The 22,043-nt window shown below is 40.6% G+C and overlaps 1 protein-coding gene across 1 annotated transcript in view; it reads right to left on the minus strand.

The window, feature by feature from the left end:
* The window catches only part of cabin1 (calcineurin binding protein 1), a 116,009-nt gene that overhangs the window by 59,879 nt on the left and 34,087 nt on the right, over positions 1-22,043 (minus strand). The window contains exons 24-30 of the mRNA XM_052094312.1: positions 21,582-21,746; positions 19,387-19,476; positions 19,057-19,241; positions 18,648-18,898; positions 8,439-8,489; positions 4,505-4,681; positions 3,252-3,670 (exon numbers count right to left, since the gene is read on the minus strand). Of these exons, the coding sequence (XP_051950272.1) occupies positions 3,252-3,670; positions 4,505-4,681; positions 8,439-8,489; positions 18,648-18,898; positions 19,057-19,241; positions 19,387-19,476; positions 21,582-21,746 (1,338 nt within the window). The remainder of the gene's footprint in view (positions 1-3,251; positions 3,671-4,504; positions 4,682-8,438; positions 8,490-18,647; positions 18,899-19,056; positions 19,242-19,386; positions 19,477-21,581; positions 21,747-22,043) is intronic.

Consider the following 22,043-nt stretch of genomic DNA (forward strand, 5'->3'; position numbering starts at 1 on the left):
TGGGGGCGTGTTGCAGTGATGTATGGACCCTGCCGGCGAATTGCCTTGTGCTAACACTGAGCTTACAGCTCTCAGAGGCGCGTGAGCGCGCTGAGCAGCTTTGTTGAGTGCCGAGTGCAGGGGTGCGTGTGAGATTACAGGCACGCACGATATCTCCGTGAATGCTCGCAGCATGAGCTGGAGAAATGTTTGAAACTGTATAGACAGTGTTTACGGGTGGGGTGCATACATTGTGATAGGCACGCCGCCACTTTCATAAAGCTTCCCGTTCTTAGCGGGAGTTTCTGGCTCACGGCCGCATCTGTGATGCTCGCGGCATGGGCCAGAGAACTGTTTGAAACTGTATGGGCAGCGCTTATGGGTGGGGGTGCATATACCGTAGTAGGCACGCGCGCCATTTTCATAAAGCCTCCCGCTCGCGGAGGGGGGTTTTTGGGCATGCATACAGTGTTTGTGTGTAAGGGTGCATGCATGACAGCAGGCACACGATCTACATTTATGGGGCGTCCAGCTTGAGCTGGGGAAGTATTCGGCACTGTTTGGACAGTATTGATATGTGACCACTTTAGTGTGGACACGTGACCCCTTAGTGACACAGGCAGAAAATGACTCTTTTTTGTGATTTCTGCGTGTTGCTGTTAAAACGGCGTTTGATTGCAGGTGAGCGAGTTGACTGCTGTACAGACATTTCCAGCCGCTTGTAAGGGGACTGGGTAATGTTTTACACGTTTTGGAGAGAGTGGTCCGGCTTTTGTGAGACACACACTCTCTCTCTTTCTTCCTATGGCTAGGAAGACTTACGAGGCTCCGGGTTCAGCACGATCTTGGGCCGAGGTTCCCGCCATTCAGGCGGCTGCTTTCGGTTAGCGGAACGCGAGCGGCATCGAGCGTCCGTTTCAGGTCTGGGCTGGGAGACGGGAGGCGCCGCCCTGGCTCGCTGCTGCAGCTGAGGCGGTCTCTGGCGGCTCTGTGACGAGCTGGAGTGCTTAGGCAGGAAGTGACGCATAGCCTGCGAATTCTTCTGGGCTTCAGTGAAGCGTTCAGCGAACTCTTTTACCGCCGGTCCGAACAGGCCGCTTGGGGCGATAGGGCGCCGAGGAATGGCGCCTTATCCGCGTCCTTCATTTCTGTTAGCGTCAGCCACAGATGGCGCTCAAGGACAGTCAGGTTAGCCATGGCCCGGCCGATGGATTGGGCGGTGGCCTTTGTGGCTCGCGAGGGCTACATCAGTGGCGCTGCGCAGGTCCTTGAAAGCCTCAGGTTCAGGTCCAGATTCGGCCCATGGTGCGGAGAAGTTTGGCCTGATAGACCTGCAGAACAGCCATGGAATGAAGCGCTGACGCAGCTTGGCTGGCGGCGGCATATGCGTGACCGGCGAGAGCTGAGGTAGATCTGCAGGGCTTTGAGGGATGAGAAGCTTTGACTTTCCATCCAGCGGTGGAGGGTGGGCACAGATGGTTGGCCATAGCCTCCTCGAGGGGCGGGTTCCTCAGTAGCCGCTTCGCGCCGTCCACCGAGGAGAGCGAGGAAGAGAAAGAAGGCTTCAGGCGAGCAGAGTGCGGGCTTTCCACGACTTTGTGAGTTCGCCGTGAACTTCGGGAAGAAAGGGAGGGTCTCTGTCGAGGGCCTGCCGGCGCTCTTGCAGGAACCACTCGTCCAGCCGGCTGCGGGCGGGTTCTTCCGAGAAGACCAATCGAGCCCGAGGTCTTCCACGGCTTTGTACAGTATGCGGACGATTTCTGAGTCCATGCTGGTGCCCCTGCTCGTGTCCGCTAGTGTCGACGGCGTGGGGTCGAAGGCCGAGCCCGCCAGTCGCCGGATGCAGCGCCAACGGAAAGGCTGTCATCCTTTTCACCGCCGCCCCTGACGCGCCGAACGAGACGAGACCCAGCGCCCGGAGGGGTGCTGGTCTGCCTGCGTGAATAGAACTGGCAGCAGGGAGTCCTCGGGTGGTGGTGAAGCACGCGGAGACTGGCCCGGCGTGACGTCACTGAAGTCCGCGTGCTCCGGCGGCCTCCGTGAGCGGGCGCTTTTCTTGCGCTGCTCGAACAGAGGGGATGGCAGCACGGTGGTAGCAGGCTCGCTCGCGCGAAGGCGGCAAAGCGAGCGCAGCAGCTCGGTGAGGCCCAGGGAGTCACATTCGGGGCATCCGCCTCGAGTGAGAGCAGCTTCTGCGTGGTCAGGTCCCAGGCAGCGAGCACAGATAATGTGACGGTCCCCGTCAGGAAGAGGGCCTCTGCACGAGGCGCAGGTCGAAGGCATTTTAAACAACGCCTCGAATTTGCTCTTTACTAAGGACAAAAAAGTGTCGCAAAGGCGAACACTTGAAAAGTTATTGCTTAGTAAAGGATATAAGGTGATGCGCGCCGGAAGGCGTAGCAGAAGGCTTTGAAGGCGGCTGAAGGCGCCGGCGTCCTCGTCGCAGTCCTGCTGTAGGCTTGTCGACGGCGGGCGAAAAGACTGCAATAATCCAGAGGATCCAGCGAAGAGAAGGTCTTTGCTGAAGGAGATTAAATCTAAAGAACTCTCATGACGGGGCGCCTAATATATAGCCTTAGCCACGGCAATCTTGGCGGGCTCTGAGCACGCGGGCGTGAAGCGCTCATTGGTCGCGCGTTCAGAGTCGCCCGCCATTGGTTCGAGCAGTCGAGCACAGTCAATGACCGAAGCTCGCCATTGCTGTCTGTGCAGCTGCAATGCGTTTTACATAAAGACTTCAATATTTCTCGAGAAACTGAGTTTTCCCATAGCGTAAGCTACTTACGCAATAGGAGAGACCTCTCGAGAGGGAACCACTGGCTTTTAGCATCATGTGCATCAAACCTGGCGAGATAAATCTTTATGCACCATATTTGAATACACGCAAACGCAAATGAGATTTCAGAGCTACAACAGATGGAAAGATTTTCAATGAATTACTTTTATTTTTGTTCCTCGCATAAATCTATTATATGGCTTTAGAAAACGTACATATAACGCACAAATGTTCAGTGTTACTTTTATGGTACTTTAATGGTATGTGTGCCTTTCTTTTCATTTTTGGAGCTCACCAGCATCCATACTGATTGGTTCAATTGGAAAAGAGCAGCCTGTACATTCCACTCAAAATCTCCTTTGTGTTCTGAGTAAGAGAGTTAAGCCATACAGGATTGGGGCAACATGAGGGTGAGTAAATGACAGAATAATTTTTTTTTGGGTGAACTATCCCTTAAAAAAAAGATGTGAAAGTGTAAGGAAATGTGTGTATGCACCTTGCGTGTCTTGCTGTAGGTGTACAGGTGGGCCAGCCGGTACAGGCTCTTGTAGTGTTGTGGGTATCGACTCAGACACAGGAAAAGAGACCTCACACACACGTCCACCAGCGTCTTCCTCTGTTCTCTCCGACCAGCCGGCAGACACTTGGGCATCTCAATCACCTCCAGCGGGGGAGGGGGATCTGGTTTGCGCTTACTGTCGCTGGAGGGACCCGACAGTGGGTGAGGTTTCTGTGGTGTGGTACTGTGCAGGGGCAAAGTTAGAGGTTGGGTGGGGGTGTCTGTGGTAGGAGTTTTTGGGACAGAGACCTCAGGAGAGGTGATGGATAAGGTGGTATCTGAAGACTCTTGCGTGACAGAGGACTCATGAGACAGAGTGGCAGAGCTGATATCCATATTCTTGTCCTCTAAGGTGCCTGTGGGATTTAGGTCAAGGGGATAGAGGTCACAACTAGGTGCTCGGAAAAAGGCACATTCTACAATAATATAATCTGCTGTCTTTTGTGCTACTGGGATAAACATTCAGTTTACTGGGTGAATCTCACAAAATATATGAAGAACATTTCCTGGTCACTTTACCCCCCAAAAAAGCAAAAGGAAGAAATGCTAAATAATATTTTGCACATAGAAAATTATGCCTATTTTTAGGACCATTAAGATTTTTTGCATTGTGACATTATTTTGTGACAATCAAGGATATTTTATGTACAAATGATTGTATAACCAGATGATTTCCTTTATTTTTGTTGCAATTTCTACTTTCCTATTATTGTCAATGGTGACTGTAGTTTTATTTAAAGTTTTTACTGTATTTTAGTACAAAAATATTGCAAAGCAATTATTAAAATCAGCAAGCCAGTGTGATTTTCACACACAACAGTCTCTAGAATTTGGAGGATAAATCCATCAGAGTCTCTAGTTTAAGAAATAGACGCCTCACATGTCCTCAGCTGGCAGCTTCATTGAATTCTACCCGCTCAACACCAGTTTCATGTACAACAGTAAAGAGAAGACTCAGGAAGAACTGCAAGAATATATATTTGTATTTATTTTATTTTTTATGTGTGTGGGGAGTGGGGGGGTTTGCATGCCATGAAAATAATGTCATATGGCAAAAAAAAAAAAAAACCTAATGGTCTCTCAAAAATATCAGAACAAGGATTTACTCCTTACTTAACTCAAACAAATTTCGCTCACAAACTTTTCACTTGCAGTGCATCTATGCAGTCAAAAAGAATTGAGAATATAACCTGTGTCCTCTGCTCTCGCCTGTTTCTCTTTTCCAATGGCATTTGATTCTTCTGGAAAAATACTACACTTTCCAGAATCCACCTTGTGGCTGCTGTCCTGTGAGCTGGTGGGGTCCATGAAGACATCCTGTAAGGAGCTGGAGTCCGACATGATAGCAACGCTATCCTGACTTTGCTCTAATTAGGAAAAAAACATACCACACAATTACAAACTTTCATCAAAACTTACCTCATCCTTCCTTTGGCACACACATAAAATTACAGACACCCTTCATTCAAATCAGAGTGACCCAATGTCAACAATGTTCAATGAATCAACACAGAAATCCCAAGAAGAATTGAGTAATATCCTCCTCCAATGGACACAGTGCTGGACACATTTGCAGGACTGACAAATTCAGGGATGGGATCTTTACCTAAAGAGCAAATAGGCTAACTGAAATGCCTTTGAGTTAGAAGGTTTTGAATTTCAACAGAGAAAGGAAAATTGTGTTCTGAGAATGTGCAAAATAATTCTACAAATTAATTCAAGGAACAGGACACCCAAAAATGAAATTTCTATCATCATTTAATCACCTTCATGTTGTTCTAAACCCGTATGATATCAAAGTTCTTTTTCTGAAGCCACACAATTGCTTACATTTCCATCTATTCCCAAACACCGCTATCATATGGCCTTAGAAGACTTGGAATATAGCACAAAATGTTTTAAGGTTGTTTTTTTTGTAATTTTTTAAGTCAAACAAATGACATAAGAGGGTGAGAACGACATGAGTGTGAAAATATGATGACAGAATGTTTATTTCTTGGTGAACTAACCGTTCTTCGGATGAACTAACAGGGGACAGTGGCTTTATACTAGGTATGAGGGCACAGGTTATAGGGCAAAGCTCAGGGCCAGGCTTTAAGGAACAGAGATTACTAATAGATTTGGGGTGAAATAGCCAGCCTGCTCTGGAGGTAAAGCAAAGCACTTCAAACTATTGTGATTCTCAGCAAGCCTGGAAAAAAACAATTATGCAATACCTCTTGTGCTGCCCACAAACAAGCAGAAAAGGGCCCCTAGCATACTGGGAGTGTCAGCAGTTGGCACAGAGGGCAGAAATTCATTAGCGCACACCATCACCTCCACAGCACCATAGAATGCAGTGGCAACACCCCATCCCCCCCCTCCTGAACACCAACGCACCCACACACTTAGCATGAAGGGGAAAAATGACTGTCAGCACAAAACTGCAGCCCTGTGTAGAGCACATTTACAGTTACAGACCAACACAGCCAAACCGCCAATTTGTTGGTCTGCAAGAGTTTTCAACAGGAGCTCAAGGGTTTGTTAAAGGAAAAGTTCACAGTTGTAATTTCTCCAACCTGATGTTGTTCCAAACACGTTTTTATTGCAGAATACAAAAGTTGATCAATATCCTGTCTTGTTAATGAAAAGGCAGTGGAATGTGACTCACTTTATAGCTTTGAAAAGGAACCAAAAGTGTCACAAAAATAGTCTATGTGACTTGTGCATCATATTCCAAGTCTTCTGAAGACATACGATACGTTTTGTTGAAAATCTTAGTCAGTAAACAAGCTTCTTTCATGCACTCATGAACAAGCAATGGACGAAACGATTTTCAATGAAGTGACTCAAAGCCTGTTGTATGCCTTGAGAAGACTTGGAATATGATGCAAGAATCGCATCGACTACTTTTTTTATACTTTTGAATCCTTTTTTTTTCCTCCCCAATTCCCAATGCGCTCAAGTCCTCGTGGTGGAGTAGTGACTCACCTCAATCCGGGTGGCAGAGGATGAATCTCTGTTGCCTCAGCGTCTGAAACCATCAGTCCACGCATCTTGGATGCATTAATTGCTCATTAAATGTGATTTCTTTAAAGTCACATGTATAGACAAACATAATGTGCTTAAGCTAACAACACACAGACAAGCCTCTTGTTCATTGGAAAGGAGGACGTGGGAAACGAGTTATCTCCCTAAATTTTTTCTCCCCAATTTATGCCCAAATCCCAATGCGCTCAAAGTCCTCGTGTTGGTATAGTGGCTCGCCTCAATCCGGGTATTGGAGGACAAATCTCAGTTGCCTCCGCGTCTAAGACAGTCAATCCGTGCATCTTATCCCGTGGCTTGTTGAGAGCGTTACCCCAGAGACCTAGTGCACGTGGAGGCTTCACGCTATTCTCCGCGGCACCCACACACAACTCGCCACACGCCCCATCGAGAGAGAGAACCACATTATAGCGACCACGAGGAGGTTACCCCATGTGACTCTACCCTCCCTAACAACCGGGCCAATTTTGTTGCTTAGGAGACCTGGTTGGAGTCACTCAGCACGCTCTGTATTCTATCTCGCAACTCCAGGTGTGGTAGTCAGCCTCAATACAGGCTGAGCTACCCAGGCCCCCCTTTTTGCATCCTTATTTAATCTTTAAAGTGAGTCACTATCATCTACCATTGCATTGAAAAGACAGATCAGATCAAAAAGAAAGTCATACCAGTTTGGAACGACATGAGGGTGAGTAAATTATTTAAAAAAAATTCTTTTTGGATGAACTAACATTATAAAGATGCCACAAGGGAGATGCTTGGCATGGTGGTGTACTGGGAAGGTGAAAGACAATGAAAACAACAGCAATTTCAGTGTAGAAAAGATTGATCTGATCTGGAAATCACCAATAGAATGAGAGAGTTTGGAGAAGAGTGATTTTTAACGCACAAGAGATAAAGACTTTTGAAAAGGTGAAATCCGATTGCAGTTTGAAGTACCTGCATGATAAACTGTGATATAACCAACAGTGAAAATTAACCCTGATTTTACCAGTGATGGTTGTCACCTTCCTCAAAAGCAGATGCTGCAGTCCAAGCTTTCATTTGAGCAAACTGAATATAAACAGTGATTTCTACACCAAAGCAAACATTGACTGACAAGAGCACTCAAAAGTAGGGTTCCGGAAGTAAAAAGGCTTTCAAAGTCTCCATTGCGTAATACATTTTTAGAGATAACAAGCCTTTCAATACAGACCCACCAGTCCATCTGTAAAAATGTTTTAAAAAGTGTTTAAATACTGAATTCTTAGTGAAATAAGTGCACAGTCTTGCCTCAGCCCAGAGGGCGTGCTGATGGACTGCCCACAGTCCGTTAGATCTGGAAAGCTGCTATGTGTTCTAATAGCAGTGAAACGCAGACAAAAAAACTAAACAAAAACAAGAGTTTCAACTTTGCCAGTTACGTGCGGCTTTAAAGAGAAATAGCAGTCTGGACGGAAAATGTATATTAAAAAAACGCATAAATGTGCACAAAATCTTCACTTAACTGCTTCAGTGTTCCCTGTTTCAACATACAAGGACACAGATGAGAAGCATGCACACTTGAAGCTAAGTTAATACAGGTACTACACTAAAATAACAGAATTCTACTAATTTTACCCTTTCTTTTTGTTCTTTCCCCCTTTATCATCATGCAGTAACACTCTGATGAAGTGAGTGTATGTCACCATAAAATCAGAGACCCTCCCCTTGAAATCTGAACACAAGCGGTCAAAAGAGACACATATTATGACCAGGTTTCTCCCAAAAAGCATCTTAATACCAGGGCCAAAAGTTGCCAAGTGGACCAGTCTTTCAGAATACTATTCTGCTTCAGATCAAAGGTTCATTTCAAAGCTGGTTGGTTTGGTTAATGGCTTAGAACTCTTCATTGAAGATGTTTTTCAAATTGTTATGGAGAACATAAAATATTCCTGATACTTCTGGAACCCAGGCCAATAAAAAACACAGCCACTTTTGAGCTCTATAGAGTGCAGGGTGTTTGTTAAATGAAGGAAGAGCTGTAGCTCACTGGTTAGAAAATGTAAGCTCTGCATTTGAGGAATAACAGGTGAGCCAGCAGTTTTGTACTGGTGGTTGTGTAAGGATGAACATCTGTACCATACATATTTCCTGGCCACACGCAGTAGTCATGGTCATGTGAGAAGTTAGCTGTAGAGAAAATTCAGTTTAGAACATTCAGTTACAAAATCTGTAATTCATTCAGTTCTATACAGATGTAATTTTCTGTTGTGATGAGAAATGGGCAGGTTTGTAAAGTTAGAGGTAAGGCTGGGCACTATATTGAATATTCATAGAATATAGTATATTCACAATGATTTTGTGGGATGTGAATATTGTTGTGATATACATACTTATTTAATTGGTATAGTTTTGAAATGTTCAAAATGTTGAAATAAGAAATGTTATTTTAATAGCATCTCTGATTGAACCCTCAGAAGCAAAAATGGTGAAACAGCTCAGAAATATTATTACCTTTCTTAAATCAGTCCTTTTGAACTGTCCATTTAAAAATGATAAGTTCAATTTCAAAGATTTGCTTGCCTTATCACTAAAAATACTCACACATGACATTCTTGGAATAATTATATATATATATAATATATATATATATATATATATATATATATATATATATATATATTTTGTAAATATTGCCATTCTTGGTTTATTAAATAATTTTAAGTAAAAATGTGTAACTTAATACTGCAGTTTGGTACTACATATGTTTGTGCAACTCTTGCATTTAAAGGGATAGTTCACCCAAAAATGAAAATTCTCTCATCATTTACTCACCCTCATGCCATCCCAGATGTGTATAACTTTCTTTATTCAGCAGAACACAAATGAAGATATTTAGAAGAATATTTCAGCTCTGTAGGTCCATATAATGCAAGTGAATGTTGGCCAGAACTTTGAAGCTTCAAAAAGCAAATCAAGGCAGCATAAAAGTAATCCTTACAAGTCCAGTGGTTTAATCCATGTCTTCAGAAGCGATATGACAGGTGTGGGTGAGAAACAGATCAATATCCAAGTCCTTTTTAACTGTAAATTTCCACTTTCACTTCTGCATTCTTCAGCTTTTCTTTTTTTTTTGCCGATTCACATTATTCATGCTTATCGCCACCTACTGGGCAGGGAATAAATTTTTTGGTTAAAAAAAAGGACTTTAATATTGATCTGTTTCTCACCCACACCTATCGTTTAACTTTTAAAGATACGGATTTAACCACTGGAGTCATATGGATTACTTTTATACTGCCTTTATATGCCTTCAAAGTTCTAGTCACCATTTACTTGTAATGAAAGGACTAACAGAGCTGAGATATTCTTCTAAAAATCTTATTTTGTGTTCAGAAGAAGAAAGAAAGCCATACACATCTGGGAAAACATGAGGGTGAGAAAATTATGAGAGAATTTTCAATTTTGGGTGAACATTCCTTTAACATATCTACGAGGCAGCAAATGGCTGTGTGGTAAAAATGATTGTTCCTATAATTGGAAAAATAAAACCCTCTCAATCCATTTGAGAACAATTACATAACTATCAGGTTATATTTATTGAATATCATCAAAAGGCAGAAAAATATATTTGAGATTAAATGGCCTAGCCCTAATTAGAGGCTATTAAATCAAATCATAGGAGGAGAGAGAAATCATCATTCCTTGAACTCTCAAGTGAGTTTTGATCATTGACTTGCTGGAAACCTTAATTTATCCACACACCAAAATTTGCAGAAAAAAGCCATTCAAACATCACACATGTGTCTGAAACACTTAATCACCTCCCTTGCACATGAGAAACACAGCAGACACTTTGCTCAGATGTCAGTTTGCACACAGAGCAGTGCAGAGTGCATTGTAGAAACTCTTTGTTGAATCAGGGTGCTGACCCATCATGCATCCATTCAGAAGCAGCAGGTGGGAAGCAGGTCAGAGGCAGGCAGAGAGGGAGCAGGCAGGAGGCAGCAGGGAGACAGGGAGACTAAAGCAGGCCGTGGGAAACACTGGGGAATATGGGCAACATGTCACAATGTTCACCTTTGAAATCACACTTTTTAATTTGGCAGCTCATTACTGGTATCAGTGAGACAATGAGATGAAAAAGCCACAAATTGCTTGCTTAAAATATAGTGGCAAAATTGTTTCAAGTTAAAAGCGTTTCCTAACCAGGCATGATGCAATAAACCAAAAAGCGCTAAAAGCTATTTCATCCATGTTAATCAGAGGTTTTGTCCAAACCAGATGCCACGCAACAAGCAAGAGGACATTTTATTGGTAGCTTGTTTTGGATAGCCCCGCCTACAGGGAACTCTCAATGGTCATTTCGCAGCATTTGATGCATCTGTGGACAGCCAAATTACCTTGTACCTTGTGTACCTAATTATTATTATTTACTTTATAACAAAACTTAATTATTTTACTAGGATTGATATAGAAACTTGAGATAACATCATGACGACTTCATAACAATATACATTTTCTTTCAGAGCGGCTCTATATATTATCAATATATATATAAAAAAAACTGGATTCTTTTTAAGTTGATTTAATAAAGTCAAGATAACTAACCACACACACACACACACACACACACACACACACACACACACACACACACACACACACACACACACACACACACACACACACACACACACGTGAATCCTTTGGAATTAGATGGTTTTCAGCATTAATTGCTCATTAAATGTGATTTCTTTAAAGTCACATGTATAGACAAACATAATGTGCTTAAGCTAACAACACACAGACAAGCCTCTTGTTCATTGGAAAGGAGGACATGGGAAACGAGTTATCTCCCTAAATTTTTTCTCCCCTTTTCTCCCCAATTTATGCCCAAATCCCAATGCGCTCAAAGTCCTCGTGTTGGTATAGTGGCTCGCCTCAATCCGGGTATTGGAGGACAAATCTCAGTTGCCTCCGCATCTAAGACAGTCAATCCGTGCATCTTATCATGTGGCTTGTTGAGCGCATTACCGCGGAGACCTAGCACGTGTGGAGGCTTCACGCTATTTTCCGCAGCATTCACGCACAACTCACCACATGCCCCACCGAGAGCGATAACCACATTTTAGAGGCCACGAGGAGGTTACCCCATGTGACTCTACCCTCCCTAGCAACCAATTTGGTTGCTTAGGAAGCCGGACTGGAGTCACTTAGCATGCCCTGGATTCGAACTTACAACTCCAGGTGTGGTAGCCGTTGTCTTTACTTGCTGAGCTACCCAAGCCCCCCTGATGTTGCTGTTGGCCGCACATGGCTACCACCGGACATACCAATAGTGTAGGGAAAAGTGATTATAGAACCATCAAGGACCACAACAGACAGAGTGGTTCAAACAGAAGAAAGTGGTTCGACCAATTGGACGCTATCTATGGCAATAGACAGGCAAACAATGGGAGGGAGAGTGCCCTGAACTCGGCCACTGCGTTGTTGGAGTCCACGATGGAGGATGGTATTTTTTGTTACGTTAAATCTATATTCTGCTTGAAAGCTTCACTTTACTTAGTTGACCAGCTACTGGAAAGCTTGCTTCTAAAACAACCAGGCAAATTTAACTGTGGACAGATGAATATCAAAGCTCTTCTTTATAACTTTTATTGGCAACGATTATTGATCGTAGGTTTTCTGAGATCTCTTTTGCAAGGCATGTTCCATGTCAGAAGATGCTTCTTGTTTATAGCAAACTCAAAATGTTTGAGTGCTTTTTATAAGTCAAAGTAGCTCTAACCCACACCTCCAATCTAGTTTCATTAATTGGATGCCAGGTTTGCCAACTCCTGGCTGTTATTAGCTTATTTTGTCATTTTTAGCCTAAAGGTTCACTTACATTTTCCACAGCACTGTTAATGTTTAACAGGATGTGTTCAATAAAGACATGAAAGATTATAATTGTTTGTGTGTTGTTAGCTTAAGCACATTGTGCTTTGTCTCTATTTGTAACTTTAATGAAGATGAGAAAACCAGATAATTCAATTGATTAAAATTATTATATAATTTTCCTTCTTATAATGATGATTATTTTAATAATAACAACTTACTAAGTAAACGATCGAAAGTCGAGAAGACAAAATAACGAAATCAAAACAATAAGCAACAATTTTCTCCACCACGAACATCAATGCTTCCATCCTATTAAAACAAAACACAATAAAAGCAAGATGGCAAATACTCAAGCTTTGAATTTACCATCAAAAACATGATTTATTTTATATGTATATGCCTTTACCACAAAAACATAGCTTATTTGCAGACATGCAAGCTAAATATTTAATTGTTAATAAAGACATGAGCTGAGCAGAAGTTTAGCCTTTACTGATCCACCTAAAGACCGACAAGACAGAAAAATGAGCACACCAAGCTGAGATTGATTTTAGCAAGTAGGTCAAACTCAACATCTGACACGGTTTCAAAAATACTGACTCTATTCCACCAAAACAGGCCATGGCAATATTTAATCAAGTGTACTGTCCAATTCACCCTTTCATTCTACAAAAGTACAGGCGGTCTGAAATGCAGACATTGAAAGCAATGTGTGAATTTGAATGTAATCATCTTTTGGAAAGATGCAGTTTTGCTCAACTGGAACTCTGAAAGGCATTGCTAAATCTGAACACTGACAGAAGTTATCACAAGATGGGAAGACTGCAAGCAGACACAGAGCACTGTGAAGTTTTAAGCATTCAAGACAGACTCAATTCAAGCTTATTTGATTGTTATTGTTGGTATTATGATTATGCGTCACAAATTCGACTTAATACACCGAAATAAAGTCGACTCGAAAGCCAGAAATATATATTATGCAAGTAAACGTTCACAGATGCGAGCGCTTCGCTAACTCATTGTCAACATGCAGTCTGGTTGAACGTGCATTCTGGAGTTACTGTGGTCGGAACATCCCTCAGTACTCAAGGGGGCGATAAAGTATCCACATACATTGTTATAAATATACTGACTTTACCTTATTTTCTTTAAACCTTTAAACTGTTGCTCCACCATGACAGTAACACTGTAAAAAATCTAACTTCAATTCTGTATTGGCAGTGTTAAGTTTGGTAGTAAAGATAGGCTTTGGAGCATGCTCAGTTTGATCACTGACACTCAGTCCAAAGGATGCCATTTGTGGCAAAATAATATCAGGGATTTTAACTGATGTCTTTAAGGATGTTATCCAGTAGTCATAAACATTTGTTAAAATCGCGGAAAGGTCTTGATAATTCATGGGTCAAATCTGTTGGAAGTTCGTGTCCTTGCATCTTATGTAGATATGTAGATCTACTCAATAAAGTCTTCTTTATATTATTTTCAAGAACATTGAAAATTGTAGACATCTGTACTTAAAAATTCAAGTATAATGAACTTATTAATCATTGATATTTTTGAGTTTCCTGAACTTATTTTATTGAGTTCATGGAACATATAAACCTACTTGAAATGTTAAGTTGGTACAACTAATTTGCCTGAAGTTGAGTAAACTCAAAAATAATTTGCAGCTGGTTGCCTTTAAGTTTACAGATTTTTTTTACAGTGGATAACTTGAAAGAAAAAACTCACTGTAGAAACGCATGCCATGCGTACTTTCGTAGACTACATTAAAATTACAAGATACAAATTCAACATTCTAAGTAAAAATTCTAGGTTAAAATCACTAAGAATATGTTAGCATAGGATGGGAAGGCTGCAAACGGAGTATGAAACTTTTAAGCATTTAAAAATGAATGCACAAAACTACAAACTAAACAAAACTGCATTATTGCAAACCTCCAAGATCCTCAGAGTCTTCTACCTCCCATTTCTTACTTTGACCAAATTAAATTACTTAAAAATGCTAACAACAAAGAGAAATAAAGCTGGACTGGTCAATGAGTGATGATGTAATTTAGGTTAGCTACATACAACAGCTTGCAGCTGCTGCATTATAAAATTGTGCTGTTGTTGTCGAAAACCAATGTAAAGAAAACCATTTATGAGAGCTGAATGAACAACAGCAGAGAGCATCCATAATTCAGGCAGGGAAAACGGGATAAGCAAATAAAATGACAAAAACCATACAGAGCTTATAACCGGTAGGTTGGGTGTGTAAGATGTGGAGAAAAATATCACATCACAAACATCTTAAAGAATGTACAGCATTCTGACTCATGATCAACAGGGAGGACTTTTGAACTACATTTTATAAAATAATAATCAAGGGACCAGGTTGCCAAGGCAACCGGTGGGCTATTGGGTACATGGTGTGTGTTGAGACGAACCTGTGTTAAACTGTCAAGTACTGAGACAAACAAAAATGCTTTGACATCAGCAATGCAGCAACATCACCCATCGCATTACACTAGATGTTCTATGTGGATTACTTTAATGCCATTTTACTTTAGATTACTTTCAAGCATTCATGTCATTTGTAATTTAGGGCAAAAAGAGATGTTCACCCAAACCACACTTAAGGCAAGCGGTTCGTTTCAATGGGGAAAAATTAGATCTCTCTCATTTTAATGCCTGATTGTAATAGAGCGATCATCTAGTTTTGTCTTCCAGTGTAGAGTGAGTGTTAATACCGGAGGGTGAAGCGGACCGACTGGAATGCGTAAACAATCTTTTAAAAACTATTCTTTTTGTTTTTTAATGTTTTATATGGATCATTTGTCAAAGTCTGCAAAAGCTTTGAGAGCCAAATAGCCTTCTCGCATAATTAAAAACATTTGAATATGACCTTAACCTGAATTATCCGCAACTACTATGCTCTCAGCTTCCTGCCATCCATATATGGGCAGCCTGCGAATCTGCATGTCTAACAGGCAGAGAGCACCTAAAAGTAAATTAATCTGACTACGGGGTGAGGTCATATGTTTGTTTGTTTACGCTTTACATTTGCAGTCTACATTTTCTGCATGCCTTACCATATAAAAAAGGTTGGCAGCACATTTGTGCAAGTTTGGAAACCTCTGGTTTACAAAATCTGATTTCATTAACTGGAAGGCAAGAATTCATAACAGATACTATTAATCAAGACCAGCATCTGTGACACTGTTATCAATGTTGCCCATTTTCCCGTGCTCCTCTATGGCCTGGTGCAGATGGTAAGAGGAGGGGTGGGGGGAGATGTTATTGTACACCAGAGCCCATAATTAAATCTCATTGTGGTGACTGAACCTTCATTGTCCTCATTCCCCTGTGAGTTAGTGAGTGAGAGAAAGGGACCTTGTTTACATAGACACCAGAAAGTAGTTTATTGCAAGAAAGCTGCTTAAGACTTGAAATCAGCGTATGCGTTTACATGCATCGCCTTTCTCTTTACACCCGTATACATGCGGCTTGGTCAGTAAGTATTTTCTCCAAAGCAACATTATTTCCCAGTAATGCATTTGAAAATAACAAACTGGGCATTCGAGGAAGACTTTGCTATTTTATTCTCTGTGACTTTGATTTATTTCCAGATATTGAAGTTGTTACTGTGCATTTCCTTAACTTTCTATCGCGACCTGCAGCGGAACTGTGCTGCAATAGTGAGATTTCCCTCTTACATAAAACTTTGGGATTCCCCCGATGTACTTCAGCATAAGGGACAGTAGTTGATGAGTATAAAGTCCCTAATATACTTCCAGACAATTTCTTCTGCGTTCTTCAGGAATAAAAAGTAGTTAAAAAATTCCGAGCAATTTTAGAACGCTTGCGAACATTTAGACACCTGCCACACCATTGGGGGAAGCCTTTAGAAGTAAATTTGAATATGATGACGTTATATGTTAAACCTAAACCAGAGTTTCCCAAAAACAATTCTGCCACGGCACACTTTTTACTACTAAAAAAATTCTACGGCACACCACTATCCCACATAGGCTAACTATCGTTAATATTTTTCCTTTTCAAGAATTTGTCCATGTTTTCTGTCAGTCTTAGTAGCGTGTTTACTTGTAATGTTTGAAATTCGGCTATGCAAAAAAAAAAAAAAGTGCTTGCGTTAGACTTTCTCATCGTCCATCATTTTGACGGACAGGGTCGTAAAAATTCTGTCATAACTTATTATTACCCGTCATTTTAATTTGCATATTTTAATGATAAGACATTTAATAGCTTTTTTTTCATTCATTTTAATTTTGTGTCAAAAATTTACAGGACGAGCATATAGCAGATTATGCATAAAATGTATTTAAGATGAACAGAGACACCACACGAAGCAGATGTTTTTTCCCCCGCAGTGACACTGGAGGCCACTAAAACACGACATAAAAAAACAAATACGATTAAAATACGAACAAAACACCTACAAAATGAACTGAACAGAACTCAATCGACAACTCAAACCTTCCTCCTGGTCCGCATTGACATAAACTGGGTGCTCGTCTGAGCATAATCAAACTCATCAAGGGAGACTGATGCTGAGGTAATTGTAATAAGATTTTGTATCTTTGCCTCAGACAGACGACTTCTCGTGCCAGTTTTAATTTGGTTCTGGAGGCTAAACTCAGTATCAAGTGCCGCATTGCCCTCTACATGACAACAGTTGCAGAAAGCGTTACAGAGGAGCGATTTTACGAGTTTGCCACGTAAAAAAAAAACGGAAGGTGTGCACAATAAACATTGAAAACATATACATAAACATTGAGAAAATAAAGCTTGCAGTTGCTTAGATAGCAGAGGGTAATAAAAGGACTCGTTTATGTTTAGGTCCAAGCATTTTCTTGGTGAATTTAAATTAGGTCAATAACTGGGGTCTTTTCGTAAACGAAAAGGTAATATTTAATTAAAAGAAATTATGAGACATTCAACGTCTCTTCACAAATTTGGACAGTTTTTAAATATTTCGTATTGCTTAGTATTCTCAAAGACATTATTTGTGAAGCAAAAATGTTTGTGTGAAAAACACTTTACACCAAAGTCAATTCACAGACTTTAGTGTATTCCGCAGAACTGATGTAAGTCACGTGAAAGACCCTTAACGCGTATAAATATCAGTCACTTTTGCACATTAATCATTGCTCTTCCCAATCACAAAAGTGACCGATTATGGTTTCAAAATGGCAAATTTCTCTGAAAAGGTGAGGAGTTTGGATCCCTGAAATTATTTTTTTCCATGCATTTATTTATTTTGTGGAATTTGATAATTGTAAACGGCACACCTGACAATCTTTCATGGCACACTAGTGTGTGGGAAACACTGACCTAAACTAATGTGACATTAAAATATGTTATCAATGACTTTACGCCACATTGATTTAAAGTAATATATATGCCATAAAAATGTGTTATTTGTCTTGTTTACATTCTGAATTCATGACACTAATGCACTAACATGCTATACGCAGCCGTAATATTCACTGGTTACACTCTGTTATTGTAATTTATGATGACACTGATACTACTGTAAAGATGGGTGTATAAAAGAGTGTTGAAATAAAGACAAAAGAATGATGATAAGAGGCATATCTTTCTATGTGTGAATGGCTTTCGCTGCAGATGGTACATGAGTTAACGGCACTTGATAGACTTAGAGTAGATTTGATTAATTTTGTAGACAACATTTTTTTATTGGAAAATGCCTCTACGAGAACGATTGTACACACGTAGGTAAATTTGCAACTCGCTATTAACTGCACGCCGGTGTGTTCATGTTGACTGATCTTGACTGACTGAAAAACATGAACAAAATTATCTGCCGCCCTCAAGGTAGAAGAGCTCCAGGACAAACCTACAGATGACATGGACCAATGGCAGTAAGAAGGTGTTCAGCAGCAGGCAAGACGTTTTCCTAATAATTCGCCCAGGTGAGCTGTTACGAACCACCGAAACAAAAGCAAAAACGCCTTTTTGGATAGATTTTGTTCTAAATGACGTCACACCATTCGTTCTTTGATTTCGTAGGAAGTATATCGGGGCCTTAAATAGGTATATTTTATAGTGTATGTGCTTTTCCCTTTTCCTGCTGTACTCCCAGAAATGTTTTATTATTTTCGCCCTGTTGCCTTGTTGATATGATGTATGGCTTCATCCTATGACGTTCGTTATCCAGTCTGTTGCACGCACATGCGCACACTTAAAACACCCATCAGAACGCCGCATATTTGTTTACATGACCACATAAGCCACGTTCTACAGGAGAAACCCAGGTGTTTTAAACGGTTTTCTTTTAAGCCCGACGAAAGGAAAACGGCATTTTAATTTATAATTTATAATTTAATTTAATTTACGTTTCAGAACGCTGCTTTATGATAAACCCTGGAATAAACCGCTTTCTTAAGTGCATGTAAACGTGGTCAGTGAGTGTGTTATACTCTGGGCCTGGTACTGTACCGTCCTGCTGCTGCTGTAGCTCCCGCCCCTGCCTGTGCCTCTGCTGCAGGCTTTTACGTTTCACGTAATCGTGGTCGACTGGAGTGACCGCATACGGGGGAGAACTCGCACCTGCTGCACCGTCGCCATGTAAAGAAGTTGCTACGTTCACCACAGATGTCACAGACGAGGTGGTCAAAGCTGCCGGACAGGTACTCACACCAGCCAATGAGGAGTGAGAGTCATCGTCATTAATGGAGGAAAGTTTTTCCCTGCGGCAGAAATAGTTTTTTTTAATTCAATGAGGAAATAATATATCGTCAGAAACATTGTCAGCAATATGACCTTAAAGGCTTTAAGCAAATGCACAGCAATTTCCCTTATATTTAGCTATGAACGTTCTTGATGGTATGCAATTTTGTGCTCATACTTGTCACTACTGGTTTTGGGCACGGTTTTCTCCTCCCCACGTGCAAATGGTCCGATAGCTGCTTCAGCAAGCATGTTGAAAAACAGCTCATAGTCCATAATCTTCATCTGCTGCTCAGACGGTTCACAACCATCTTCCTCGTTTTCCAGTAACTTCAGAATAGTGGCGCTCAGGCGGAAGAACAGCTAACCAGTTCAAAGTGAGGCAGAATAGGTTAGAGGAGAGAGAAACACATTTCAGAAAGGGTTTTGTTGTTGAAATTGTTAAGCATTTCATATTTCTGGACTTGCAGTACTGCACAATGTGAATGAGGATTAATGCACAAGTCACCTCTAAGGCCTCCATAGCGAGGTCAGGCGGGTTGTGGTAGTGGATTTTGCGTGGGTAGCGGGCTGCTTCCTCATGCAGGTAGTGTGCAGACTGGAGAGATATAACAAAAGAGCTATAATCAGACAGCACTGTGCATTTCTGTTTTGTTATTGGACAAGCAGGGACAAGCAGGAACATAACATAATCCCTGGACTTCCCCCAAGAGATCATATTCATATTAAATCAAATAACATTTAAATGGAACTGGGTTATTACTTTTTTCAGGTACCGATACAAAATCTGTATTTTGACATTTCTATTATTAAATAATTGTGTTTAGACTATGGGTAAAACAATGCAGAATCATTAGGGCTGAACAATTTGGACCAAAAAATCTAATTGCGATTATTTTGAAAAATATTGCGATTGCGATCTGAACTGCAATATGATTATTAACATTTTTTAAAAGCCTAGTAAGTGTTTTCTTTTGACCAAAATTAAGTAATGGGCAAACATGGTCTACTGCCCTTGAAAGGATGTTCACACTTGCGTCCTCTTAAAAAGAGCCAGTCTAAATGAAAATAAAAAACAAAGAGAAAGAGAGAGAGAGAAAAAAAAAGAAAACAGATACACCATCACATTGTAACTGTCCACTCTGTACCTGTTTTTGTCCACTTTGTGATAGGGTCTCAGTCCACTTTTCATCATTATTTTGGAATCCAATAACAAGTTAAAGAAAGAGAAATTATTATGGAAATATATTTTTGTGAAAAATTAACTACAAAAACAATTATAATTATTATAAAACAGTGCCATATTTATGTTAGATTTTCTTAACCTGCATGCAACATTGCTATGCAGACCTTTATTTTGGAGGAAGCTTTTATTTTGGCGGTAAACTAAAAGGAAGACATTTCTGTTCATCGCAGATTTGACAATGATCTATTAATGCAAAGAACTGCAAACATCCACTCTTCTGCTCATAAAAACCTGTTGTTATGAGGTTACTTTAGATTTGGATAGTAACTTTTAGCGGCCAAGTATATTTATATTTTAACACAAATGTTCAATTAGTGAATCTAGAGCACTGTAAATATAACACACACCGTTAAGTGTTAAGACCCAGACCCAGATCGGATCACACCGATCTACTGCTTTGCCTTTCAAAGTATCCTCTTTTGAAATCGAACGAATAAGAAAGTGTTTGCCCCATGCACACTATGACTGCTTTGTGATACTCTCTTAGTAAGTCAACAAAGTGCACAGACAGAGAGACAGACTGTCAGTGCAGCTAGTGCAGATGATGAAATTTGCACCACGCATACTGTGCACATTTCGATCAGCAACACGGACAACCGAAGTATATTTCCAGCCTGAACACTACAGAGAACAGAGCTGCACACATACAGGAAGTGCAGCGAGCAGCACATGCAGACTATTTATGTAATTAAATAGCAGCCTTTGCAGTTTGATAATAGCCAATATTATCAGTCATATTGCAATATCGATTTTTATTGATATATTCTATTCCGGGTTCAATACAAGTTAAGGTCAATCGACAGCATTTGTGGCATAATGTTGTTTCCACAAAAATGTATTTTGACTCATCCATCCTTTTCTTTAAAAAAAGCAAAAGGCTGTGTTCCAGTGCGGCACTTATAATGGAAGTGAATGGGGCCAATCCATTAACATTAAAATACTCAATTTCAAAAGTATAGCGACAAGATGTAAACAATACACGTGTTAACATAATTTTAGTGTGATAAAATCACCTACTAACCATTTCTGTGTAAAGTTATAGCCAATTTAACAACTGACGATGACAATGTAATATCAACAAACCCTAAAATAACTGTAAAAATTATGATATAAACAACTTGACAGCTCAAATGATACATGAGTTTAACAGAAGAATTAATATAAGTGCTATTATGAAATTATAAGCTTCACATGTCTGCCTTTAAACCCCCCAAAACTGGCCTCATTTACTTCCATTGTACAGTAAGTGTCTCACTGTAACTTTTTAGAAAAAGGAAAAGGAGGGATGAGTCTAAATACTTTTTTGTGGTAATCAATATTATGCCAACAAATGCTATCGACTGAGCTTAACATGTGTTGAGCCTGGGATATTCCTTATACAACCTTGCCAATGCAGGTCACACATTTTTGATAACAATCAGATTATCCACTGGGCCACCTGAAGCCCAGCGCATCACCTGTTTGTAGAGCTGCAGGTAGTCTTTGGGTGGCAGTTTGCGTTTCTCTGCTATCTTTCCCATCATGTAGTGAATGAGCCACTCCTCCTCATCGCCATCACAACGTGATGCACTCTGAAAACACTGAGACGCCGTTTCCAACATTGAGTCCCTGCGCTCCTCCATCTATAAATACAAACACATGCACACACACAAACAGATCCTGAAATCTGAAACAAAGTCTCTTTATATCCTGTTTGTAAAAATAGACACTCATGCATTATTTTGAAAGATGTTCATAGTTTTGTTTGAGGCACTTTGCAGTTAGTTAACTAGATATCGACGAGCAGAACGGTGTACTATTGTCTGTGAAATAATCAGTACTTGTTAAATTTTTTAGAAATTGTGATTATAAGGTCCACACACATTTTATGCTAATTTATTTATTTTTTGCACAAATGTTCGTAGAGACTGCCACATCAT

Source organism: Xyrauchen texanus, chromosome 27 (genome assembly GCF_025860055.1).
Source record: "Xyrauchen texanus isolate HMW12.3.18 chromosome 27, RBS_HiC_50CHRs, whole genome shotgun sequence".
Taxonomy (NCBI): domain Eukaryota; kingdom Metazoa; phylum Chordata; class Actinopteri; order Cypriniformes; family Catostomidae; genus Xyrauchen; species Xyrauchen texanus.